The 26,686-nt window shown below is 45.4% G+C and overlaps 2 protein-coding genes across 5 annotated transcripts; both read right to left on the bottom strand.

Moving 5' to 3' along the window:
• Nucleotides 1–3,981: 3,981 nt before the first annotated feature.
• IVD (isovaleryl-CoA dehydrogenase) lies at nt 3,982–20,408 on the bottom strand. Its single transcript, XM_075163635.1, has 12 exons — nt 20,229–20,408; nt 18,009–18,098; nt 16,035–16,086; nt 13,068–13,237; nt 11,516–11,609; nt 10,907–11,043; nt 9,776–9,872; nt 7,085–7,178; nt 5,794–5,875; nt 5,308–5,412; nt 4,603–4,675; nt 3,982–4,471 (listed from the first exon to the last, which is right to left on the bottom strand). Exons 1-12 carry the CDS (start codon nt 20,373–20,375, stop codon nt 4,338–4,340), a joined length of 1,275 nt encoding a protein of 424 aa, XP_075019736.1. The 5' UTR covers nt 20,376–20,408; the 3' UTR covers nt 3,982–4,337.
• Nucleotides 20,409–20,509: 101 nt separating this feature from the next.
• On the bottom strand, nt 20,510–26,601 carry KNSTRN (kinetochore localized astrin (SPAG5) binding protein). Of its 4 annotated transcripts, none has more exons than XM_075163636.1 (8): nt 26,465–26,601; nt 25,211–25,343; nt 25,004–25,060; nt 24,677–24,776; nt 22,899–23,013; nt 22,040–22,101; nt 21,825–21,899; nt 20,510–20,934 (listed from the first exon to the last, which is right to left on the bottom strand). In XM_075163636.1, exons 1-8 carry the CDS (start codon nt 26,526–26,528, stop codon nt 20,806–20,808), a joined length of 735 nt encoding a protein of 244 aa, XP_075019737.1. In that variant the 5' UTR covers nt 26,529–26,601; the 3' UTR covers nt 20,510–20,805. The 4 variants fall into 4 exon arrangements, with proteins under 4 accessions (XP_075019737.1, XP_075019738.1, XP_075019740.1 ...); XM_075163637.1 differs by having other exon boundaries at nt 24,677–24,764; nt 26,465–26,599; XM_075163639.1 differs by having other exon boundaries at nt 25,201–25,343; nt 26,465–26,587.
• Between the last annotated feature and the right edge of the window lie 85 nt (nt 26,602–26,686).

Genomic DNA, 26,686 nt, shown 5'->3' with positions numbered 1-26,686 from the left:
ACTCGGGAGGTGTTTTTGGGGGGGAAACCAACCCACACAGGTCCCTGCCCTGCCCCTGCTGCTCTAACACGGGTCCCTCTCCCACATCCTGAACGGCTCGGTGTGGTTTGAGCTCGCCAGACGAGATGAGATTTGCTTTACACCAGCCCCACACCGTACCATAGTCTTTGATATAAAGCGCGGCTGGTCTCACGGCAGCCAAACCCCTCCGCAGCAGGTTTTACCTTGCAGAGATATTTTAAAACAAATGTCCTTGGTGTGTTTACAAAGCGACCACCACCCTGACGCCGTGGGCATCCCCGCAGACACGGGCCTCTATTTGAAGTCCAGTTTTGGACACGGCTTGGAGAAGCCATGGTCCCATCTGCCCCGAGAAGCACGAGGCAGGACACGGGAGATGCTACAGCCTGTCTTCTCCACTGCATCTTCCTCTTCCCTTTTGACATGAGTTTCTGCATCAAATACGTTTCGGTACCTGTCCTGGCAGCGTCGTAGCTCAGCACGAGCCCAGCTTTTCCACAGCAAACAGCTCCAGAGAGGACTTGCGGAGCAAAGGGGCATCGATTAAGGACACACAAGAAGTTTCCTTGTGCAAACGCTGTCAGTATTTGTCGCAGCTCGGTTGTACAGCTGAGGAGCTAGAGGAGAGCAGAGCTGCAGCATCCGTGGCAGGAACCCTGGGTGGGAGGGCACGACCCAGACGTCCCTGCCCTTCCAGTGCTCAGAACAGTTCAAGAACCTGCTCTCTGTTGTGAAAGCCTTGGCCTCGCACGCCTACCCTGCTGCAGCAGCTGCAGCCCTCTGAGAGCCCGAGATTAGCACATCCTCCGGTCCAAGTGTAGCTGTTTCTCAGCAGAATGCCTTCAGCTGCAAAATTCACCTGTGAGAGATCAAACCGAGCCAGAGCTTTGCTACCTTCAGGACATTACGCTCAGACTGTTCTTCTATCAGGCGTTCAACCTAGGGAACAAGCTGCAGAGCAGCTCTGATCGCACACAGCGAGAAATAAGTCACCTGAGCTGGATGCCCCAGGAGCCAGCAGCTTCAGCATGGGAACCCAGTGTGGTTTTTCTTCTTTCAAGAAATCAATAAACCTGTGAAACCCACCCAGCTGCTACAGGAGGGATGCTTTACACATACAAAACAACTGTGGGAGCACCTCAAAACTCATTCAGCTGGCGGGTGCCACTGGGTGCAGGTTCCCAGTCCTGCCTTCCCCAGGACAGGCAGCATTTGTGGATTCCCAATAAGCTGCGAGATGCTGCCTCATTCAAAATCCCCACGTTTTATACACACTGCTAAAATAAACTCAATGTTTGCCTTCATGAATAATTCCCTCCGCCCTCCACGCTTTCTCTGCTTAGTAGCCAGCCAGCTGCAAACAGGGCAAGTACCTGGGAGACCAGGAAAGGTGCAGCAGATCTAACCCTGCCCTGCCATCAGCCAAAGGCTGATCAGGCTAGGACAACTTCCATTACAAATTCAGAGCAGACGCCGTTAGGATCATGTCCAGAGGCACAGCGCCCTTGCCTGTTTTCCCTATTAGCTCTGCTGCTCTCCAGAGGAGGCCTGAGGCACAGCCCAGATGTATCACTATAAATACATTTTTTTAAAAATGAGAGTTAGGGGAAAAAGCTGTGGTTGGTAAGAAAGAGGGAGGGACAGCAAGGGAAAGCTGCACCCATTGCTGCTGCCAGGCTGGGCGGGCTGCAGCGGGGCCCAGACACGGTCTGCCCCTGCCCTCTGCCGGGAAACACCCCACAGGAGCAGAGGCCACCCAGCAAAACCTTGTTGTATTAGTATCATATGAAGATGAACACCCTTATCCCCTGAAGAGCCCTCCCCAGCCCTTCTTTTTATACCACAATCAAACCTGCTCGGCGCAAGGAAAGCCCGTGCTGCCCGTGCAGTGCTGCTGGGGAAGTGAACAAGATTTGGTTAACTTAACCCTGCTCAAGATTTATGAATCTCTCCCTCCACCCTGTCCCGTCATGCGTTAGACGTTGATTCATTTTACCTTTAACTCCGAGATGCTGATCAGCCTAGGAAGTGAAGGCATTATTTATTATGTGTATTAAAAATCAGACCTCTCCAATGCTACAGGACAGGTTTAAAAATCCGTGGGTCCCTTCCAGCTTAGAAAACCTATTTTTAACGATCTGAATCTCGCAACATCCTGACACGGCTCCAACAGTCGTTAGAGAAGCTCCTCTGGCCAGAGACGGATCATAACACCGTGAGTCAGTTCCGATGCTCTTTTGAGAGTCTTCAAGGAAAACCGCAGTGGTTCATTCCCGCACTGAAGAGCTGAAGAACACACAGGTAAAATACGCGTTTCCGACACGTGTTGGAGATGCTGTGCCTGTGCTCCTCACCGCCCCTGCAAGGCTCCCACCTGCAAGGCTCTCCAGTTAGAGTTGCCATTTTACTGGGACACAGACACTGCGGCTGCCGTGGAGAGCAGACGAGCTCTGCAGCAGACCCTGCAGCTGGTCGCTGCATACCGGCCCTGGCCGCAGCCTGCTGCAAAACACAGGCTGCACGCAGCGCTGGAAGGGACAAGGGCTCAGGGGTTTGGGGCTGCACAGCAGGAATCTGCTACCCAAATCGCTTGGGCAAATCTGAAAACTCCTGCCCTCGGTCTTTCACGGGACACTAGATCGGGGTGTAGCAACTGCAGCGGTTTTGTGACTTGCACATACAGGAGAAGATGACATCTGTAATCATTCTATGGTGAAATATAAATGTCTGGCCACATAAATAAATTCTTTCATTAGTGTACAGTAATTCACTTAGTGTTTCGCATGTGAAGTGCACTTCACTTGTGCTTCAAGGCTCACTTCCAAAGCATTTTCAGGTGCAGCTCAACAAGATAGTCTTGGCAGGCCATCGCTGTCCACTCTCTGCTACCCCCATCCAGAAATTAAGGCTGAAAATTAAACCCTGGGACACTTCCAGAGTGACAGCCATGCACTGTAGCTGAATAAACATGAAGTTTAGGAAGAAGGCACTACCACCATGACTTTAGAAGCTCCTTCTAGCTCTCAATGAAGTGCAGTTTTGTAACTTTTATAAACACTTGGTGACCTACCCGGCGATTCAGGAAAGGGAATTTTTCTTCAATTTGAGGCATTTTAAAATTCTGTATTAGTCTACCGTCATCTAGTATAGACAGATGTCAACTACAACCAAAAAAATACACAAAGCTTCAAGCTCTTTTGTTAAAACTGCTGGGAGGTTGCCTACATGGCAACTGTTTAATTAACTGTTCTATCATATTTACAACATCCAATCTTTCTTTGTGATTTGCTCTTTAAGGCTGGGAGTATACTGTGCAATTTTCTTTAATAAAGCTAGGTAAACGTCAATTTGCTGTATATAATATGCACTGAAAACATCCACAAATACTGCTGCGCTCACTCTGACTTTTCTAGCCAACCGAAGGTGGAGTGTGAGTACAGGCTTTTGCCAAAAGAACAACCTTCAGAAAAAACACAAATAACCCCAACCGAAAAAGTCAACCTCCTCCTGCCTGCTTCATTCATGGATGTCACAATACAGGTCTGACGTTTTAACTGTTCCCGGAATGATGGATGGTGACACCTCTGAATGAATAACACAGCGGGAGGCAGTCAATCAGAGCAGCAAAGACGTGGGGCTGCACTGAAATATCTTAAGAAACAGTAGGAATAGGAAAGGAATCTGCAAAGAAACAGATGTGTTATTTTAATGAGGTTTTAGGAATTATCACCTAAAACACTGCTTGTGCATTGATGATGCTCGAGTGTTCATGACAGCCACCCCCATGATGTGGTTGGCGTCGGGTTCCCAAAATGGAAGCTATTAATCCCATCGGAAGGTCACAATGGGAAATTTCACCTTCCAGTGGTACTATGCTAAATGCCAGCTATTTAATGGCACTTAGGTTTTTTTTAAGAGAACAAAATTGTTCCCTCATTGTCCTTTTTTTTTTTTTTGGGGGGGGGGGTTGACTTTCTGTGCTCAGCAACGGCTGCCTCTTGTTCCAGGCATACAGCTCACCAGCCTGCTTCGATGGCGGCACGTCCCCTGGATGCACCTCCGCTCTGTAAGGCTGAGAATCAGAACGGCTTACGAACAGGATGAATCAGGATGATCACAAGAAGGGAAGAAACCACTTTTCCTTCCATGCTATGGTCTGATTCATTCTGTCGAAGCCCAGTCCAGCAGCATCTGTTCACAGAGCAGGCAGAAATGAGTCCACAAGTGACGATCCTAGAATCACAAGCAGGAAAAAAAAAGAGCTGTGCGCCCCAGCCTCTCTGGTCAAAGGCCTCATGCCGCTCCACTGGTGGTCGTTACTTAAAAGTGGCATTAAACGCCCTGCCAATGACGAGTCTGCGCACTTCACTGGTGCCTGCCCCTATCTCATAGAGCTTGGCATCACGCAGGAAACGCCCCATCGGATAGTCATTGATGTAACCGTTCCCACCTGCAACCAAAAAGAAGTCACAAGTCATTTCTTCTCTCTGATCTCAGGGGCTGAGGGTGGGATGGGACAGCGCGCCGCTCTTGGCTCTCTCCAGCCATCGCTCAAAGGAACAAACGCTGCCAGCGACTTACCCAGACACTGAATCCCATCCAGAGCCACCTGGGTAGCACACTCTGCTGAATACAGGATCACTCCAGCGCAGTCCTGAAGGAGAGTCACCATGACAGAGTCAGCAAAGGTGTCACCTGCCCTTCTCCAGCCTCCGTGTTGCTCTGACCTTTCCATTACTCTACAGACATCTGCTAACAAGCCTGAAACACTTGATCACAAAGGCACAGGATTCATTCCCCAGCCAGCAAGAAGCTGCAGCAGTCTTTCTGTCGCTACAGAACACTTGTGTCAGGTCTGTAAAGGCCACATGAAGACAGAAAAAGAAAAAAAAAAAGGAAAAAACAGGTGCAGCAGCAGGGGAGCCGGTCTCTCAGGAATGCACATCATACCCACAGGAGACCGACATGATCTGGTTTGGGACGCAGGGCTCCCACTGTTAAACACTCCGTCCCCTCCTTTGACGGAGGTGTGGTGACAGCGCCGGTTGTGGAGATGACACTGCCTGGGAATGACTGCTACAGCCCCTTGCACTAGCCAGGATATTGTGTCTGGGCTTCCAATAAACACCTACTGATGCTGCTAGATCTGTTTGTCTTTTTCTTTGGGGGAAAAAGGAGCACTTAGGGCTGTGAGACCCAGTACACAACCTCCACCCTGCCCACGATCTGAGACCAAAGGGAAAGGAACTCCCCCAGCAGGCGCAGGCCAGCTGGAAGCCAGCTCACCTTCGCGTTGAAATGGCCCCGGTCGCAGGCCTTCGCCACGTTGTAGACATACTGCCGACACGCCATCAGCCGCGTGTACATATCGGCCATTTTGCCCTGCATGAGCTGCGCGTCGCAGAAGACAAGAGAGACGTTAACGTGAGCGAGGGGAAGATTATTTTCTGCATCAGCGCTAGGGATCAGCCATTCCCCAAACTCCCTCAGAGAAACGAGACAAATGAGAAGCCACGGATTCAGCAGACACGTATGAGGGAGCTGGAGTCCTGCCAATTCCCAGACGTCAGCCGCAGTCCCTCACCCACCAACAGTGCCCCAGGTAAACAGGCTGAGAGATCCTTCCACCCTCTCACCACGTCATTGCAGCCCCAGCACAAACTCCAGGCAACCTTCTCCATGCAAAGCCCTCCCATGACAGAGCTCTTTGTCTTCTCATTTTTAAAGAGAAAAGCAAGACGACAAAAATGGCTAATTCCTTTTCTGCCTCACCTGGAAGTGGCCAATTTTCTGCCCAAATGCTTCTCTTACATGTAGGTATGGAATTGCGTGGTCAAGAACAGCTTGCATGAGCCTAAGGAAAGCACAGATATGCAGGAAAAGGAAAACAACAGAATTATTAATAATAATTAAACCTTGGAAGTACAATCTAAGGCAAAAAGGTTCTCATACCTAAAATGATATGCTGCTGTCTTCCCATAGCTCCACTCAAACAATTCTAAGAATAAAATCCAAAGGTCCCATTTTTCTCCCTAGCGCTCTACATATTGCTCATTTGGGACATCTTGTGGTAAGGCCTTAACCTTCTTAATTCAGAAGAGTTGAAGAGCTTTCTTACATCTGTAGCCAGGACAGTTTGTGCTGCCTCGCGTCTCCAGAGACCACCAACTCAAGGAGTACCAGCCAATACCATAAAAAAGCGTAAGCAAGAATAAGAAGGGTGAAAAATCCTCCTTCTGCTTTGTGGAAGATGGTCTTTCCACGTGAAGATTAGTGCAGAGAGACCACCTGGGAGGACAAAAGGACTGTAGGGTAAAAATAATTACTGGGGAGCTTAAGGACTGAATAAATGAAGAACAAACCCTTTACCCAGTCCAGTGGTCCTTCTATGTGACAGTCTGGATAGTGTTTTAGATTTTAAGGAATCAGTAACGCAAATGAGCTGGTTATTCCCACAGTAATACACACTGTAGGCATACGCAAGCAAGCAGTTGGGGACTAAGGCATCTTTACCATCTCTGGAAATGTTTATGTCAAGACTAATATTTTCAAAAGCATGCTCTGGAGGGTCTGTGGCCTGCGCGACACTGGAAAGCAGAGGTTTGCAAACCTTCTTTCTGGCATTGCTTCTTCTACCCCTTGCCCCTCAGAGAATGTTCCACACAGATGCTTTCATACTGAAAAAAACCGCGTGAGGAGTGGAGAGGTGCGGAGAGCTAAAGGAGAAGGTGGAGCACACGCAGAGCAAGCCTGGGAGTGCCCAGCTGAGTTCCCTCCAGCAGGAGTCCGTGAGAGCAGCGAGCAGCTACGACGCAGCTAGAGGAGCCAGCAGCTACGGATCTCCCTGCTCCTGACTCCTCTGCAGCTTGCTTCCCTCCCACAGCTCTGACCAACCTCCTCCTCCCAGCCTTCCCTCTTCTCTCAGAAGCTGCCCTGGTATCTCAGTTCTCCATCCAAGATGCACCCTACTGAGAGCTGCAAGGCCGGCTGGAGATCCACTGGGCTAGGTGATCGTGAAGGATCCTTCTGGCCTTACAATCTATAAAAGATGACAAACCCTTACCCCAGTGGCCCACCAGACAGCACGAGTCTCTCCAGGTCCAGTCCACTCATCAGAACGTAGACTCCTTTGCTCAGCGTCCCCAAGACATTTTCAGCTGCAATCGGCAAAGGAAAGTGATTTACTTATGTGAAAAACTAAGATAAGCTGTTGTCTGAGGGCCTGTGTTTGCTGGGAAGAGGATTCAAACTTTCAGCCCCATTCACCTTTCTCTTTGGCTTGAGACACAAACATTCAGGATGAGCTAGACAGGCGCTGAGCTTTGATACATACGCTCTCTCCCACTGAAATGTCTTTTCGATCCAACCAAAGCCAAAAAGTAAAAGGTAGTAAAGGGTTATAAAGTGCATTTACAATTGCTGCTATTCTCTTGCCTATTTTCTAAAGAGTAAGGTGCTCTCCAGAGATCTTCCAGCTCAGCATTTGTACCAACAAGAATAGGAGACTTAACAGCCTGGGAGGACAAATTGGGAGCCCCCTTCACCATCCCATTAGTTTGTATCTAACCAAGGTGACAGCATCGCCATCTGATGTCTGCTGCGTGTGTATTTGAAATGAATGCAAATCCCGGTCTGAAACGCTTGGGTCACACCGCTGAGCATTCCCAGTACAGCAACCAAAGCTCACACAGGCAAGCAGTCAAAGCGCTCATCACGTGTTGGAGTGATATACATTAGTCTTACGAGACTGGAGAATACGAACAGTCACTATCCCCCCTTCTGTGAGGGGGGCTGAACAGAACATTGCAGTTGTTATAAATAAACGTTTTAAAAAGACAAGTATTATTTCTGTGAAAATGGAACAGGAAAATAGCCACATTAGATAACGGGCTGAGAAAAAACCTCAAGAAACCGTTTCACTTTGGGACAATCTAAAGCAGGCACTGATGTTAACAAGTATAAAAAGAGAAGCAGGAACAAAAGGCTCATCTCAGCAAGGCTGTACTCTTACAATCAGGAGAGAACTCAGAGCCTAACAGCTGTGCTTTGTGGATGGACAGAGATTATCCACTGATCACGCCATACAGGAGACTGACATATACTTCAGGCTTTGATCACAAGAGATCCGAGAGGTGTGATACGCAAAGTGAAAATGAGACAGGATTTGGACACATGCAGATAGTCTCCTGAAATAAATAATCTGTTTTTCAGTGGCAGAAGCTCATGGACCGCATTGTCTCCTGCTTATTGAAAAGCGTGCTGATGTAGCGTATGGAGAAGTGCAGCCTCTGCAGGGCCATCATCATGATGTTGGGGCTAGAAAGAGGAAGAAGAAGAACGAAGCTTGGCTTTCAGAGAAAAAGCTCAAAAGTCCCACAGACAAGAAAGAAAAATTCTAATAGCAAACATTACTTTGAAGAACAGAACACAAATGCCAGCATCAGTAATAATAAAGTGACAAAGGTGTTCATGAGTAATGACATCTCACAGCTAAAAAAGGACTGAATAGCCTGAACACCTTCCTCTACGCCCAGGGAAAAGGGATGGATAGGGATGTGGTGAGCTGAAGGACATGCGTGCTGACTGCACAAGGGGGGCAGACCTGCTGGCTGCGTATCACAGCAAAAAAAAAAAAAAAATGTTGGGGCTCTGAACCAACTTTTACCAATGCAACGTGACCGAATTAATCCATGGACTATAAGAAAAACACCAGCCACTCAGTGGGGCAAGGCTGACAGTGAAACCCACTTATTTTAAAATGGATGGTATTGCAGTGCTAGAGGACATCTTGATCTGAGAGAAAGATCCTGCAGACACATGAAATGCCATCAAACTTGTTCAGCTTCCAAGGCAGAAGATCAGAAGTGGCATTAATGGCCAGAGTGCAAAGTGTGTTAGCTTTCAACACTGCAGTGATGTGCTGCTCTGAGTTATCAGAAAATGGAAATCCCGTTACCATGAGAACATGCTGTTCTGTACGGATGATTACCCGGGAGATGATCTGAAGACTGGAGCACTGGCCTTTCTGATTTCAGAGCAGAGGCCTCCAATAAAGTTAGAAAGGTCAGATTTCAGCTGAAACTCTTCCACTTACTGCAAAGCAGCTTTTGATGGTGTATGGGGAGCAGGAGAGTTACTTGCTCTGCAGATATGCAATTAGGACTTTCATGAGTTCCGATAAGGCATCTCCTCCACTTGCTATATAGAGACTGTAATTTTTCTATCAACAAAAACGGCCACTGGAATAAGAAAAACGGCTGTTACAGTGGCCCCTGCTGTACTAACTAATGGGGGAAAGGACATCCATTTTCAGGCCCTGACCCCAGAAGAACTCAGAAACGAAAAGAACTACAGACAAATCAAAAGTCTATTGGATAGTGTCCAGTGATTTTAGAGAAAAAAAGCACTTCAAGGCAAATAAGCTCTCCTATATACAAGATGGGGAGCTCTAATGGCAACGAACAAGTTTCTTTGGAAGGCTCACCTAGGCTTTGCAGAAGCAGTGGTTAAGAGTTAGGTCCATGAGGGTGAAACAGGAGTGACCTAACAAGGTATGCGCTCAGTCACTGCAACCCAGCAGATTGCACTTTTCCAGTTTCACCAGCTCTCTTGCGAGGCTGCCAAGGAGCAGATAACAATCTGCAAAGCCCTCTAGGTCACAGTCTGAACACGCATGTAATTAGTGATCCAATTTATCTGATCAAGAAGACAGGAAACCGCCACATGCATACTGCCATGATTGAACCCAACTCACCAGGGATCTTGCAGTCTTCAAAGATCAGTTCACAGGTATTAGACCCTCTCATTCCCAGCTTATCGAGCTTCTGGGCTGTGCTGAAACCTGGCATTCCCTGCAAAGTCAAGACAGTAAAAATACATTTCAAATCTCAATTCTGACAGACTAAATAAAATCACTAGAGATCTGTGAAATTTCCCTGCCCACGTGAACGTGCGTAAGCTAGCAGAAAGGAGTCAAAGTGAACTGCCCGCTCTGGGAACAAGAACGGGCATAAGTGCAAGTGCAGAGGAAGCAAACGAGCAGAGAAACACGCACATGTGGGGGCACATATGAACTGAGTGCATCCATTTTCTAATGCACATAAATGTTAAATAAATAAATTATTTGGACAGCTGCCAACACTGACTCTCCTAGAATAAGAGTAATTGAACTATTCTAATCGCTAAGTCAGGTTAAGTCCATCGGAAGGTTTACTGATCTCTGAGATTTTATATTTCCAGTACCATTTATTTTATTACCGCTTCCTGTCTTCCTTGTGGTGACAAGAGATGTGCATAGCATAGCCTCAAATAATTAAAAGGGAAGAAAAAACCCAATAGATTCCTGTTTTCCAAGGGCTCCCCGTTGAACAGCCTGTTTCTGCTCCCTTTGGCCTGCTCTGCTTTGCATCCGTGTTTGGGTCATTTCAGGATTCCAAAGGGGCAGTGCAAGAAAATGAGGGGAAGAAATGAATAGAGCTATTTTAATGTCTTGGCTTAAAAAAACCTAACAAAACACAAAGTTAGATAATGGGCTAGTAGGACATATTTACAAGGCCTCCAATATCTCTGACAATTTTTGGCAACAAGCAAATCCTTTTATATTAGAATCTTGTACATTGTCTCCACATTTCTAGCCCAAGAGACTGGCTATATGCTTGGATACCCAAATCCAGGAGTGCCCAGCTGACAGTGCAGTATGCCATGTCACTGGGGCAGAGGACTAATTTACAGGTTTACAAAATTCAGGTGGGAAGCATTTGTCTTTGAGCAAGGGGCTGACAGTTACAGAAAGAAAACTAGCTGGCTTCCGAGTGAGCCAGTTCGGATGAAGGAGTTAGCTTTAAAAACCACGCCACGATAAGCTTGTGAGAATTATTAAACCTACCCTCTCCACAATGAACGCAGTGATACCTCGGGAGGCTGGAACAGCATTAATGTCAGTTTTAGCATAAATGATGAGAACATCTGCATCTGGCCCATTGGTGATCCAAAATTTGTTCCCATTCAAAACAAAGTAGTCTCCTAGAAGCAAAGAGCTGCAATCTGTTAGCTCACAACAGACAACAGAGCAACACCTATATCCTCACTGTTTATTTCAAAACAAGCTTCCAAGAATGTTCTTTAAGACCCCACAAACAGCATGCACAAATCCTTCCCAAGTTCAAGAAAACTCATTTCCTTCATTTCTGCAGTCCGAAGACAGTTTAGCAAATGCCTGACAAACTCAGGCACCTAGCACTGGTTCCATAATACCACCAACCTCTACCACCATAACCAAAAGTCCACTTTTAGATCTTCAGCTGTCCACCCTGCACCTTCACCACCTGGCTTTATCACATATTGAATCTCCTGGGAGGCAGAAGTCTGCAAACTTGGCCTGGTATACCCAAGACTAAGCACCATATCTCAGTGGTGTTGGGAAGGTTAGTCTAAATTTACAGGAGACATTAATTTACACCGGCTATCTACCCAGGCAGCACATGACAGGCTTTACCTTTCTTATCTGCCTTCAGCTTCATGGACACAACATCAGATCCAGCATTGGGTTCGCTCATTGCTAAGGCTCCAATGTGCTCCCCACTGATTAGCTGGAAGAAAAGACAAATATAAGAAAGGGAGGGAGAATAGTAGCACTGTTTCTATTGCCTCTCTAGCCTGCCTTCCATTTTTTTTCTGCACTGAATCTCCACAGTAGCTATTCTGTGCAAGAACTGCAAACGAGAGCCGCTGCTCCTGGTGGAGTCCTAGCAGGGAGGTCCCTTGTGCTGCTCTGCTGAGGGAACAGAACCAAATCACAGTGGGATGAGAAGGATGACTCAACTCATGTCTGAGTTAGATGAGCACAGCCCTGCTTATAAACACCATCTCCAGGAAGGTGCCAGAAGAACCATGCAGGCAGCCATATGCCTTTCACAAGCTCCTTGTTCTGCACTTTATGACTGCCCTTTTACATAAAGAAGAGTTGTTAAACACAAAAGGCCAATGAGGGGGACGAAAAGAGATTGCAAAGTTCTTAGCAATGTTCTCATAGCCCGGTCCCCCCACACTCACACTACAATAGCAGATGGACACCCTCCTTCTTGCCTGCTCATACCAGGCTCTGGCAGAGCTGTTGCTTCCTCTTCACTGCTGCTTTCATCCTGCCCTTTTCTCCTTGCTTTTTTTTTTTTTCCTCCTTGTGTACTTTTATCTATCTTCTCCTCCTTTTGATCTCTTATTTTTTTAAAAACAGACTCAATGCTTAAGATGTATGTTCAACCAATTCAACCCATCAGAGCATTTCCACAGAAGTTTTTGTGATCTGCTCAAAAGTAGTTAAGTACCATTAAGTACCGTCAGGAACCAAGACAAGTAAGAACTAAAGTGATCGCACATCTCATTGAAAGGCAGTGAATGAGGGCATTAAAGGTACACCTGAGCAGCAACGAGGACAATTCACGGTTACATATTAGCAGGCTGCACAATGCTTTGAAGAAGTGACACTGTACTTTGCATGTGGTTTAAATCAAGTTCCTTGCGCTGATAATTTCAGTAGCTGCGTTTCAATGTACTAGTTAAGTTTTTCCATGTATTTAAATACTGAAATCTATTTAACATGCTTTTGAGTCACAAACATCAATGCCCCAAATGATGAAGTTTCACATGTAGTTAATTAGCATAGGCAAACCAAGCATTTGGGCAGTGAGAAATGGAGAATATAAAATAGCAAAGCAGTGACTTTCATCCAGAAATCTCAAAACAATTTGGGAAGTTGGAAGAATATCATCCAGTGTCACCTCAAAGCCTTATTTAGTAACACAGCTCCAGCGAGCTGGACTCTGCTGCCTACAGACATGGACCTTGGCACAGGCCAAGGTTAATATGGATTAACAGGACAAAAATTAACACGCTAGAGAAGGGCAAGTTTGGCAAGTACAGTATTTCCTAAAGGCTGGGTGACTGAAATCGGCTAGGGCTTAAAATGCTACACACTGTGAAAGACACTCATCCTTGCATGCAGCCAAAACCCAAACGCTTTCCAGTTCCCCGCTCTTCCAGCCACACACCTTGGGCAAGTACTTGTTCTTCTGGGCCTCGTTGCCGTTACGCACTAGCTGGTTGATACAGAGGTTTGAGTGGGCACCGTAACTAAGCCCAACAGCTGCTGATGCACGAGAAATTTCCTCCATCACCAGCACGTGGTCCAGATACCCCAAAGCAGATCCACCATATTCCACTGAAAAGAGAGGAGAAACCTCACGTCAACCATCATGGAGTATATCACACATGCGCAAGATCCCAGGGTCAGGCTCAGCCTTCAGTGAGACTCGAGACAGTTATAAGAGAGCTTCTGCTTTTGACTGACACTGTCCCTGAGCTGGGCACCTCTGGCTTTCCCCATCCTCTCTGAATTTCAGTTTTCTTATCTTAAAGGCACAGTGATATTACTTCTTCAGCATAATCAATAATTTACTTGTACAGCATAGTTTTATACATACAACATGCACAAGGATACATCTAAAACAGGCTACCGACACTTGCACAACAGTGAGTCCTTCCTGTCAACCATCCTTAAGTGCAACCTTAATATTATCGCGAAGATTAAATCACAAAGTGGCAACCTGTATTAGCTGAGGGGACAAAGGAACACAGGCAAAGTTTGGAAAGTCCACGCATGTTTGTCGTAACAAGGACCCCTAAACAAGTGAGGAATCCTCAAAATGCTCAAAAAGTGGGGCACTAGGGACTTTTCTAAGCCCACAAATACGCAGGAGACCAGCACTTTGATGGGTGGCCGATTCAGAATGAGAATCATCCACAAATGTAACGGCTGTAATTCACCAGTGGCAAGAATGTGGATTTCAAGAGAGGAAGTGGGACAGAGCAGCACGATCGTCGTAACTGGAATCTAGCTAGGCACACCGAGCTGAGTCTAAAACTGGTGGCAAAGATTAAAGGCACACAGTAGAACAAGGAGAGAGAGAAGGCAGGAAAAAGAGAGAAGGCTGAGAAATGCATAATGGCCTCAAGCAGCTGACAGCCTACATAAATATATACATATATATACCTACACACACATTTACATACACACAAATACAGTCACATCCCAAAGTAAAAGCTTTGTTCTACAGGCAAGAAGCAAGTGATTGTACTGCTAAGAGAAGAACTAAAACAGGAGGACATGAACACTGCGAACAAGTCAGGGAGGTAACACGGGAGCACTCACTCGCCATCGCATGAATGCTGCAAGCCAGCAGCGACAACACTAAGAGCAAATATGTTTGTACGCTCAGAGCGACCAAAGAGCTGGGTGCATAACCTGGGCTCAGAGAGGGCTACTGCCCCTAACTCGTCAAATTAACACAATAGCCACTGATTAGATGCAGCCTTTCCTCCCGTGTCGCTCATTCTGACTCCTGTCTTTTTCTGCAGGGCTCTTCATCCTCTGAAATCACCTCTACTACAAATCAGAGTTTGGCTTTTTACTATCAGTATGCTGAAAGATGGGTTTAACAATTTCTCATATATGCCAAAACAAGAGAGTTTTCTATTCATTCCTACAGAACGGATGGGTCTGGTGCTATTGCCGCAAGAAAGGAAAGGTAACTGCCTGCTGTAAGCAGTACCAGCCCACGATTGCCTTGTACTGCAAGAGGTACAAGAAGACAATCCTGCCAGACAACTCCTCATATAACACAAACCATAGCGTGAGTTAGAGTGATGCTGCCCTTTCAAAATTACTCTTTATGTACAACATGCCTGTATTATCGTTCCATGGTAGCTACATATTTACATTTCTTAACTTAGCTCTTTATAAAATAAATGGAAAATTACATCAAACCAACATAGTTTTCTTAAGTTCTAAAAAGAAAACAAAAAGCGCTGTTATTTAAAATGCTCCCTTAATAGACTTGATCTACTGGTGCCCAAATATGCCATTTAATTGAGCGTACGCGCTCATAAGATTTCACATTATCTTCACATCCTAAATCCCAGTCTCCACCTCCTACAACAAAAAAATGCCAAGAAAGAAACTGCACATAGCTATACAATCAAAAATAAGGCAAAAAATTCTGGGCATAGGAGGGTTTTAGAGGTAAATCTTTGAGGAAATCAAAAGGACAGGACTCATGAGGGGATGGCTTATTTATAGTGTGGGAAACTGCTGTAAGCCTCAGGCACAACATCAAAGAAGAAAGAAGGTAAGAGTGAGAAAAAACAGGAGCAGCAGTAAATTGGGAAGAGTAAAGAGAAAGAAAGCAGAAATACAGACTCTTTCAAGCAGACTCAGTGCCACTGAAAGAAACGCAGAGGCATTATTTCAACACATTGCTATTCAGCTTGCTTCTGCAGAAGCCTTTGCATACGCACATCTAGAAACACAGACTTTACGATGGGGAAATAAAGGCCCCATTGGCTGCTTTTCTCCACTAAGGGCTTCTCCTCATTACACTGTGTTAGTGCATTCAGCATGACCATAGCAGCCTCAGTAATCTATAACATTAATCAAAACACTTTTCAACTAACCTGGACAAGGCTGAATAAGATTTACCCTGATTTTTTTCTGACTGGTTGGATGTGGTCAGCTCTCCATTAGTTATCACAGCTTTTCACAGCATTGTTTTATACCCTCTAACTTCTCCCATTAGAGATGGATGTTTGTTCTAGGATACTTTTATCTATAGCTCTCGTTCTTCAAAACTTGCAGCAAGGGCTTCATATTAGAGAAACGCGAACATGTTCGAGTGGCATATGTTATATCTGGAGAAACCATTTCTGAACAGTACTTTTAAATTGTAAAAGGCATTTTGTAATCATCCAGAAGTCTAACAAGAAAAAAGGATTCTGATTCAGTGAAGAATAAAAAAGTTGCCGAAGAGAGTTTTTAAAAAATATGAAGACAGGAGCTTCTGGACAAAATGGATGTCACATCACAGACAAGGCTGTTATGAACTGGAAAGCGTGAGTGTAAGTAGTCTCTCCTTTGTTTGAAGAATCACCCAGCAGAAGGTAAAAAGTAGGAACAGACTTACCTGGAGCTGTGATCCCCAGAACTCCCAGTTCCCCGAGTTTCTTCCAAAACTCCTACAAATGCAGAACAAGCAATCAGTCCAGACTCGCAGTCAGGGCATCGGCATAAGAAGTTTTCCCAGGTAGCTCACCGGACACATCGATTTACCTTATTCTTGTGATACCTCAGAGATAAATACATCGGTACCTATTCCTCCTGCAGCAGCAGCTCCACCCTTTGGACTAAGAACCCAGACAGACTTAAGGACGTTAGTTATACTACACATGGGAGTAGTCTGTTGAATTCAGTGAAAATTCACAACCTAAATTTAATTCTGGAAGCACAGGTCCTAAGATTTAACTCTGCCCACTTTAAGAAGAATTTTGATGAATTAGAACTTCCCTTACTTTAAAAAATTGCACTTCTAGACTTTCATATACTACCTCTTGCTAAAGATTATTTAGGATGTTATGACTTAAATTTATGCTTGTCTTTTACCTCACATATCCTTGTCACTGTGCTTGGGCAGCACCGGTAGGCCTATCAGCCTGCGGTTGCCGCAAATAGCCGTTAGCATAAGCTATCCATGACTGAAACCCTGGAAATATGTAGAAGAGTTGCTCCTAGCTGGCACTTTAAAACTCTTCCAGTAAACCAGAAACTGATAAGTAAAGCCAAGGAAGCCTCCCTGGAAAAGATTAAAAAAAGGGAATATTACAGCTGGGACAGACAGCAGTGCTGCCCGCCTTGCAGTGGTATAGAAAAGTTGTAAAAGGTGACCTCCACAAAGAATTTGGACTTGTGAAGCTAAAGGAGCTGAATCCACAAGGGCCACTCAAGTACACAACCTGTAGGCTTTCAAGACTGCCAGGACACTAGACACGCACGGGCACTGGGTAGCGTTACTGAGTTTGCACAGCTGGACACGTATGCTACAAAGATCATCTGCTAGGGGACAAGCTCTCCTCCTTGAGTGCCGACTCCTCCATTTGCCCATTCCCCAGATTTATCACTCTGGCAACACCACCACTCAAGTGACAGCCACACGATTCGAGGCACAGAGCTGCCGGCTGACTTGAGACAAACACGTCAGCTGTGTCTGGCACATGGCATCACAGAGTAAGAGGGAAGCCATGACATAACGCAGTAGCAAAGGACGTCCCCAACGAGGACCACACATATGCTGGAGGGGCCATCCCTTTGCGGCTGCTCCAGACTGCAGCCTCTCCTCCACTACACGAGGATGCACAGGTGAACGCTTGTCACACAGCCTCAGTGTCCAGCGATAAGATAATTATCAGTGAATAGTCTCCGGAGACTTCAAAAAGTATTATTCAATAGGTCTGGATGACATCTGGTGCGCCAGGCTAAATTTATATACTTAACTTCAAAGCTGCGCATATATCCCTGAAAATGTCAACATCAGAGCTCTGGGAAATCCTAGCAGATGTTCTGAGCTTTTTAAGTCCTGTGGAGCTTATGAAAACCAATAGTTAGATCTCTCATTTTCATCAATCAAACCATCCTGTCGCACAGAATTTACTGTTTTTATTATGAAGGCAAGTTTCAGCTCAACAGTCAAACAACTCTACATTTCAGCATTTGCACACAATATTTTCACAACAAATTTGAGAGGAAACTCAGATGTCCAAGAACGGGTCCTAGCTAGGAGAATACAAAGCACATATTAGAGAAGGAGTCTGAACAGAGCCAAGCAGAAATACCACAATAAGAATCCAAACAAGACCATTATTAATCCTTTTTTTTTTTTTTAATTGCATGCTGGCTGGGTTCTGCCCTGGGTTGCTGAAAGTGGTTAACAAAAGATAAAACAGGAAATCAGAAAATTGTTTTCTCTATAGCTTTCAAGCTTGAAAAGTTAATGCATATGTTTCTGTGGTGTGGACTGGGATTTTTTGTCTGGACTAATGTACAGATCAAAGTACAGACAGGCTTTCACTACCATCTATTTTAAATGCACACATGAAATACTTACCCGCATGCCTTTGAATTCATTTTCCTGGTCAATCTGTTGGGCCTTAGGAGCCAAATGCTCTTGACAGAACTTTGTCATGGTCTGCCTAAGCTGGGAAAAGAGATGAGGAGAAACACATTCGTTACATCTCGTCAATATATTGTCGTCTTCTTCCCTAGGATACTGCCAACATTCCCCTGCCAGGCGACTCCAGGATCCCAAACCCAGAAGCACAAGACCATAAGGAAGTCGATGTTTCAGGTCACTGGCTGAAAGACCATATGAAAGGCCCTTCAGTCTTTTAAAGAGAAGATGCTGATGTACTTAAGTTCCTCTTTCATTTAACCTTAACAGTCTTACCCCAACATGAGAGAATGCTACTTAACTACTGCCTACACTGGGGCTTCAGGGCATGTTTTTGGTCAGGAAACTTTGGAAGCTGATGAACAGAGCTTATGATCTATTATCCCCATCCAGTAGCCGCTTATGGTTTCATTTAATTATATGCAGATGCTTGTAATACACATGCATACTAATTAAAATGCGTTAGTGTATCAAACTGGAACTATATTACCTATCCTACTATTTTCTTCAGAGGGAAAATTTGACAAAGTCAGGTATCCTCATTGTTCCAACTGTTAAAATCTTTTACTAAATGTTAAAATCCAAATACTTACATACCTGTATTCTGCAGAGGTCTATACGCATACTAAGAAAATATATACAATACCTTTTAAAGTGTTTTTAATATAAAGATTTTAAAACTTTGTCTAGATATTATGGTAGAGCTTAATAATACCATTTTTTCTTTTGATTCTTTATTCCTACAAATTATTGCTGGTGAAGGAACAGTCTTATAGACCGAAAGCCTCTGCTATATGACCAGAACCTGTAGAAGGGGCAGAAGCAACAAACCAAATATGCCCAGGCTTCTCCGCCGTTCTCTCAACCCCACAACCAAAGCAGCCCCTTTTTTACAATTAAAAAGATATTCTAGTTTCCATGGCTACCCAGACCTTGGATTCCAGTACCACCAAACAAGATTCCCCCCTATTGATTTTTTTTTTTTTTTAAATTTTTAAACATTAGATGTGTTTTCTTTGTTACAGAGTTGACAGCAGGAAACTTGAGCATAAAGCTTAAAAGAAAAAAGCATAAAACCATAATAATAAACAAAACCCAGCTTAATCAATTAGAGACTGAGGGATAGACTCAGATGGACATCCCTGATACTCTAAGCCAGTTTATAAGTTACAGTGCTGTTAATTCACAGATTCACTAGCACACTGAAGATTTAGTTCTGATTTTTTTCAGCCTTTCCACCAGATAGATATGAACTACAAGAATATTTTCCTCCTTTCACATCTGCTGAATGTAGAAGCACAAAGAAACATCAAGTTAATTCAAGCTGATAAGGCTATAAACCACGAACACAAACCTGGTAAAGAATAATTCTGTAGTAAGAAAGAAGCAAGAATGAGTAAGTTTATTTTGTACATCCATATGCTTGCACTGTCGTAATTGTCTAGAAAGTAAGGCTATAGCTCCAGACCTGAGGAGCACCAAGGAAAAGAGTTTTATTGGTAGAAGTTTGTCTGGACCAACCTTTTGAAGACACTACCTTCCGCTCCATGCCCAACTGCTGTGATGGCTAACAGCAGGCCGCTGTTGAGCGCAGGAGGAAACAGTAAAGCTAAGAACTAAATAGGATAACAGGTTCCCCATTGGGCAAGAGAACAAGCTAGCAGAGCTGCAAGACTTCCTTTGAGAGGATTTGACGAGACCCAGTTCACTTGTTTCTTTGGTGATCATATTTCTGATCAAACAGGCCCAACGTGAATGCAGTGGATTTTTTTATTTTGGGTTTTTTTTTTTTTTTTTTTCCCCGTTTGTTTTTACGCAAAGCTTCCCCGTGCGGTGTTTTATCGTGACGAGGCGCCTTCCCCTGATGAGGAAAGGCCAGCGCAGGCTGGGACTGCCCCCTGGCCGGGCCCGGGCCATGCCCCGCAGCTCCCGCGGAAGGCTCCCTCCGGGCACGGCGGCCACGCGTCCGGGGCGCGCCCTCGCCGCCGCGGGGCGCGCCACGCCCCTCCTGCGCGCCCGGGGATAGGCCGGCTCCCCACGGCCGCGGCCAATCACCGCCCGCCAGCGCCGACACACCCCCTCCCCCCCGGGGCCGCGGCGGCCCGCCACCGGCAGCGCCCGGCCGCGGGCAGCGCGGAGAGGCGAGCGGGCCCCTACCTGCCGCTGCTCCTCGCTCAGCCCGTTGACCGTGTCGTCCACCGCCAGCCCCGCGCAGCCCCGCCGCAGCAGCCCCAGCGTTTGACGCCGCCGCGCTCCGCGCAGCCCCGCGCCCACCGCCGCCCGACCGATCACCGTCGCCGCCATGGCTGACCCAGGCCGGCCACGGCGCGCAGGCGCGGCCCGGCCCCGGGGGAGCGCCCCGCCCCGACGCCCGCCTCTCCGAGGGGGCCCGGCGGGAGGAGGGAGGCGGAGGGAGGCGGCAGCAGCGGGCAGCGCTGTGCAGGTGCTTCCGGTACATTTAATGGGTTGAAAACACTAATTGTTACAGCACGCTGACAGACTGAAACAGACGAGCCGTCCACCGGCAGGGTGTGCGGGGAGAGGCCAGGCAAGGCAGCCGCGGGAAGAGCAGCAGGAGCTACGAGCACCGGACACGTGGGTAACCAACCATCGCAGCGACCTGCTCGTCGCTTCAGACCACCAAACATCAGAACTAGGTTTGCAAAGCAGAGACGATTGAACTAGGAGTAAAACATCAAAAAAAAAAAAAGACAATACTGTCCATCCTCGTGCTTCACAAAGCCAGGAGCTCCAACTCATCAAGTATTGCTGAGCATTCCTCAATCGCTGCTCGAAAGGAGGCATGCTTCTCCTGGGACTGGCATCTCCCTTCTGCCGCCGATGTCCACTTAGCCATTGCTGTCTGCGTAGAGAAGTCAGCGTACGCTACATTTTACTAACACAGAAGTACTGAATAGCAAAGCCAAGTTCTAAAGCAGCTCCAACTAAAGCATTCGAACTCTTCAGCAGGGTCTTACCTGCTGAACTAAGATTAGTCTAGCCTGACTGAGATGTCTTTTACCTTTGCTCCTTGAGGAAAATGGCAATTTATCTGTGACCAAAGTTTAGGAAGTCTTACATAATAGCAATTTCTTCAATTAGCTCTTAAACCTCTTACCAAGAATTGTAGAACTACAAGTTAATGACTGTTTTGGTCAGTATATAGACAAAATAGTACTATTGAAGCTGCTTGTGCTTGCATACTTCTTAATTGCCAGAGAGACTACCTGAGGTCACTGCAACGCTCTGAGTTAGATGGTGTTCTGAATTCCAGTCTAACAGCCAGACTGGTGGATCAGCTTTCTGCTGGCAGTGCCTACAACCACCTGCGACACAGTCTTGAAAACCCTCTCTTGGGAGGAGCTGGTCTAAGCAGAGACAGCTCCATTTCCAGTACTGACATCCGTCCTTACTTTGGAACTGATTCAGTCTAACTTGAAAGTGATATTAATGACTGATAGCTTTCATCTTTGATCTTGTTTCAAGTTCAATTGTATAAAATTCAACTTGAAATGACTGTGATGAGAATTAGTATTGTCCCACCATAAACTTTGCTTTAAGCCCTCTATTTAGAAGGGTAGTAACAAATAGTTTCCTTAATGCACGTATAATAAAAGATGAGTAATACCACAGGCTTTCATTGTATTTCGTTTGGAGAATAGAGCAGCGCTGGGAGGAGCAAAATAACCTTCAGAATCTCACTCAGCACCAAGTGCTCATTACCTGTTGAATCTGAAATAGTCACAGTCTTACCTGAAGCATCTCCTTTTCTTTTGCAATTGTTTGATTAAATAGCCTCAATTCTTCTATGAGCTTCTCAGTTAACAGCTGAAGAGCCAAAAGGAAAACAGTTTAATATAATGCAAATAAATGCAAGTCTCAGCAGCTGTTTCTGCAATATCAGTAGAAAAGGGCAGTAGCATACAGACCTCTCAAAGCCTCCTATTGCTATTTCAACATTTTCTTACCGTCGTCTGCTTCTGGCATTCCTGTGTCTTTTCTTCCTCATCCAAAATGTTGCTGCCTGTAACTAATGAGATTGTTGTGGTTTAACCTGGCAGGCAGCCAAACACCACACAGCCACGCACTCGCTCTCCCCCAACAGTGGGATGGGGGGGAGAATTAAAAAAAAAGTAAAATTCATTAATTGAGATAGAGACAGTTTAATAGAACAGAAAAGGAAAGGCGAATTATAATGATGACAGAATATACAAACTGAGTGATGCACAATGCAATTGCTCACCACCCGCTGACCGATGCCCAGCCAGTCCCCGAGCAGCGATCGCTGCTCCCCCCAGTTTATATATGGTATGGAATACCCCTTTGGCCAGTTTCAGTCAGCTGTCCTGGCTGTGCCCCCTCCCAGCTTCTTGTGCACCTGGGAAGCTAAGAAGTCCTTGACTAGTGTAAACACTACTCAGCAACAACTAAAACATCAGTGTGTTATCAACATTCTTCTCATGCTAAATCCAAAACACAGCACTATACCAGCTACTAGGAACAAAATTATTCCAGCCAAAACCAGGATAGAGATGCATTAGTGAACCTCTAATATACAGATAAGTTTGCCTGTAAGAACTAACAGCTTTTCAAAGTAAATTTCTACAAGAAAGACTAAATTATTTTCAAAGTTTATCCAGGGCAGGGCCTACTACAGGAAGCAGCTTTTTCTCTTAAGCTAGAAAAAAAAAAATTCCCTGGAGTTACAGCAGTATTTCCTTAGCAAGGAAGCAGAGTTCAAATGTCTTATGAACAGTCACAACAGGTTAAAAAAAAGTGTTCTGAAGAATAAGTACCAGAATGGTATGTGAAATGCATAGTCCTTACCAGGATCAACGTTTCTGCTTTCTAAAATCACCATGCAAGTCTCCTGAAATTTCTTGAGCTTCTCAACTTCTTGTACCAGGCCTTCATTCTCCTCCTTCAACTTCTTTATAGTGCCCTGTCATCAACACAGGTTGTAAGTGAATCAAGTTTCCAAGGAGATTTTCTTCTCATTAGTCAGTAACACTGAGTGTGATGCTAATGGCTTAAGAAGTGCTCCACTAGCACCAAGAATCAGATCTTCCCCTTCTGACTCTACCACCACAGCAAATTAGTCTGTTGCTGACCTTTACTCCTGCTTCTTGGCAGGATTAATACATTTGTCTCATCCACATGTCATAGCAATTGCTAGAAAAATTTGATCCTAGAGATAAATTCCTTTTAGGTAATCCTAGCATATCTTTTCTTGTGCTCCCTCTCATATCTATAAATAATTAAAGAGTTTGATGCATAGAAGAGCATATAGACATTGGGAAGAAAAGGGCATCTTAGAATCTTTAAGCCACAGCATTATTCCCTACACAGTTCAGATATCGCCAGGCAATCGGATAAGCTGATAAACCACACAAGTTGAATGCAGTTCTCCAAGAGAATCAATAAGCATGTGGATTAGGGTGATCCAGCTGATAATGTCAGAAGCTTTTTGAACATTTCATAGGAGGTCTCAAAGGCTCTTAAAGAAATCAATCTGTGAGATAAGAGGAATGATCATCTCACAGATTAGTAACTGGTTGAGAACTAGGAAATAAAGTGAGCTTTTATAACTGAAAGTTACCAGCAGGGCCTCTTGCACATGACAGAAACTGTGCTAAGTGTGTCCTAGAGTGATCTGCAAGAGGTGGTGAATAATGAGGTGCCAATTCTCAATCTAAACTTGATTCAAGAAAGTCAAATCTGTTTGAAACAGAATCCACTGAACAGTTCCAGTTTTCTCAGCCTTTCCTCCAGTCCCTTAATCATCTTAGTGGCCCTTTGCTGGACTCTCTCTAGTATGTCCATATCTCTCTTGTACCAGGAGCCCAGAACCAGACACAATACTCCAGGTTTAGCCTCACCAGTGCTGAGCAGACAGGAAAAAACTTGTAGAAGAATACAAAGGCACTAAAAGATTAGGCAACAATATGACACAATAGCACATGAAGAAACATAAGCTTATGTAAACCAAGTTCTGCGTTAAATACTCAGAAGAGAAGGAGATCGCTGTCCCTCAAACAGCAGTGACCAAACACATTCCTGAACCCACATCTTCAATACTGTATGCTCTTTCACATCACACTACATGATGGGTTAACAAAGCTAGGAGAGATTGGGCAAAAGGAACAAGGAAATTGAAGAGTTTATCTACCATATATTAGGAGCTACAGAAGAAAAAGAATTAATAGACCTCAGACCATCAGTGGCCAGTGATTATTTGCAGTTTCTCTTGATGTAGCTAGGAAGCATCTGGCAATATGGAGGCTGTTTTAATAAAATTTCATGCGAGTGTATAGTTGTGAACTTGAAATATTCTCCCACAATGAGTTTAAAATGGAATTAGAGCTCTGATAACTATTTAACAGCAATCTGGATGCATTATCCATCCCAATACATCTGCAGCTCTGCTGATTTCCAGGTTCTAGCAGATCTCACAGGTGTCAGAGGAGAAAACCCAGCCCACCCAAACTCTACTGACTTCTGATGGAGACAGGAAAATGAGCAAGACAATTCTTTGATCTGACCCTGTAGGGATCAGAATATAAGAATTACTCAATGATCTATTTATTTCCTCCCTCTTTCATTACCTGTGCTGCTGTTAGTCTGGAGTGTAGCTGTTGCTTGGCTGTTTCTAACAGCTGATTCTTGGTCTTCAGCTCTGCTTCTAGTTTGTATCTGTTGAGAGGTCTGTATCAAAGACATCAAAGACTTGGGGCAAAAATACCACTATTACACACCTTCTCTTTTACTTCCAGAAACATGCCCTTTTTTGAAGCATTTGCTCTTGTTTCTGACCAAGAGCTTTAATCAGAAAACTTGGCAAGAAAGCTGTACATGGGTGAGAGTTCCTCCTTACCCTCCAAGAGGGAACATTACTGCATGAGGGCAACTAATAGAAATTTGAGGAAACATACCTTCTTGTAGCTGTCTTCTTTGAAGGCGGTTCCACTTTCTTGGTAGATTTAGGCAACCTTAAAGGACAGGTAAAATACAGTTACCAGAAGACCACTGCATTCTTGCAGACTACCAAGTCTGTTAGTTTGACAAAATCTGCAAAATGCTAAGCCATCTTTAGGACTTTTGCCAAGCAATAAATCCATCAATACTTTACTTTCTTTTACCCTTGGTTTGTAGCTTTGAAGACACCATCTGCTGGAATGTGTGAGCTAAAGTTAACATTGGGATCTTTGTTGAACTCTAGATCTGCTGTTTTGCTGACGCATTGTTTCTCTGAAGGAAAATCCATTTGCATTTCTGCAAGAAAAAGACAACAATGAAAACACTACAGCCTACAAGAGATCACCATAATACACAGAGCTACTGGATCTCTTAAGCCTTCAATTTGAGGTAAATCACAATTATATCTGGCTAGAATGGAGACTTTAAGGTAGCGACAACTAAGGGCAGTCTTCAAACTTTACCCAGGATTAAGGGTCCAGAACCAGATAGCAGTGTTAAAACATAGTTACCAGGCTAGCACTAGTGAAAGCAAGTTTGAAAGTGATAATACATGATAATAAAGGAGGTTTCAACACCAAGCAGACAGCATGCCCCAGGGTCCCAAGCAAAGTTGTTCAGTACTGGAAGCAAAACAAACACAGCACACTTGAAGCTCTCAGTTAAGAGAGCTTATTTCAATATAAAATTGCTCTCTTTCAATTTCAATGCACTATGAGTAGATATACTTCTAAAACAACACTATAGAGAACTAGCTTTCCATGTAAAGTTTATTTGGCTTTATACCACAGCTGTTTGAGTATATAAAGCTTTATTCACATAGTGGGTTTAGAAGCTCCCCTCTCCCTCAAGTTAAGTATTTTTCAAGTGACATACCCATAAGCACATTTATACTAGAGTAACATGGGAGTTTCCACTGATACAGGCTAGCTCCCATGTTTTTAACGTTAAGCCTGGGTGCCTCACATTTCTAAAATGCTGTAAGTAGTACCAAAAGACTTATAGAAGTAAGAGCCTCTGAAGGAAAGGATCTTGAACCTCAGTGGGCCGCTGCGCTCAGTAAGCGGGAGATACAACCCTCAGGCCCAGCACTGGGGCACGTCTCAACGGGCTGAGCTGTGATGCAGCGAGCAACAGCCCGCCCTGCCCAGAGGTGCACGTTTAGCAAAAAAAAGTGTTAACCGAAGTCTTAAATAGAGACAAAACAGTTGAATAAAGCCTGTAATTAGACTTCGCAACGGCCACCGCAGACCAAAGCAGTACTAACAGACACCGCTCCCCGCCCGCCCCATTCCCGCGTCGGCCTAACCCAGGCAGCAGCCCTCCAGACCCCGGCGCCCCACGGCGGAGCGGAGCGGAGCGAAGCAGGGCAGAAGCCCGCCCGCCCTCCCTCCCTCCCTCCCGGAGAGGGTACGCACCTGCGGGCGGACCGGCACGGCGGAACGCGCTGTAGACGGGGATGCGGGAGGCCTCCCCCTCCATGCCAGCTGCGCTTCCCCCTCAGCCGCCCTTTGAATCCAACCCGCCGCCAAACGGTCGCCGGCCTCGCGCATGCGCAGAAGCGCCCCGCCGCCTGCGCGCTGATCCCGTCCCAGCGAGCAGCGCGCAGGCGCAGTGCGCGCGTAGGGGGTGGCGTGGAG

The sequence above is a fragment of the Calonectris borealis genome, chromosome 14 (assembly GCF_964195595.1).
Source record: "Calonectris borealis chromosome 14, bCalBor7.hap1.2, whole genome shotgun sequence".
Classification (NCBI taxonomy): Eukaryota; Metazoa; Chordata; class Aves; order Procellariiformes; family Procellariidae; genus Calonectris; species Calonectris borealis.
This window is presented reverse-complemented; position numbering and strand designations above follow the sequence as displayed.

What these genes read in the sequence shown, in the direction of transcription:
- IVD (XM_075163635.1), bottom strand. Translation starts at nt 20,375, where the DNA reads ATGGCGGCGACGGTGATCGGTCGGGCGGCGGTGGGCGCGGGGCTGCGC. An exon ending in TGAGCGAGGAGCAGCGGCAG is followed by an intron (nt 18,099 to 20,228) that starts GTAGGGGCCCGC and finishes CTCTTTTCCCAG; the next exon opens with CTTAGGCAGACCATGACAAA. An exon ending in CTGTCTGGTGGGCCACTGGG is followed by an intron (nt 5,876 to 7,084) that starts GTAAGGGTTTGT and finishes TGCTTTCCTTAG; the next exon opens with GCTCATGCAAGCTGTTCTTG.
- KNSTRN (XM_075163636.1), bottom strand. Translation starts at nt 26,528, where the DNA reads ATGGAGGGGGAGGCCTCCCGCATCCCCGTCTACAGCGCGTTCCGCCGT. An exon ending in TTCAAAGCTACAAACCAAGG is followed by an intron (nt 25,061 to 25,210) that starts GTAAAAGAAAGT and finishes CTGTCCTTTAAG; the next exon opens with GTTGCCTAAATCTACCAAGA. An exon ending in AAGAAAAGGAGATGCTTCAG is followed by an intron (nt 20,935 to 21,824) that starts GTAAGACTGTGA and finishes TTCTCTACGCAG; the next exon opens with ACAGCAATGGCTAAGTGGAC.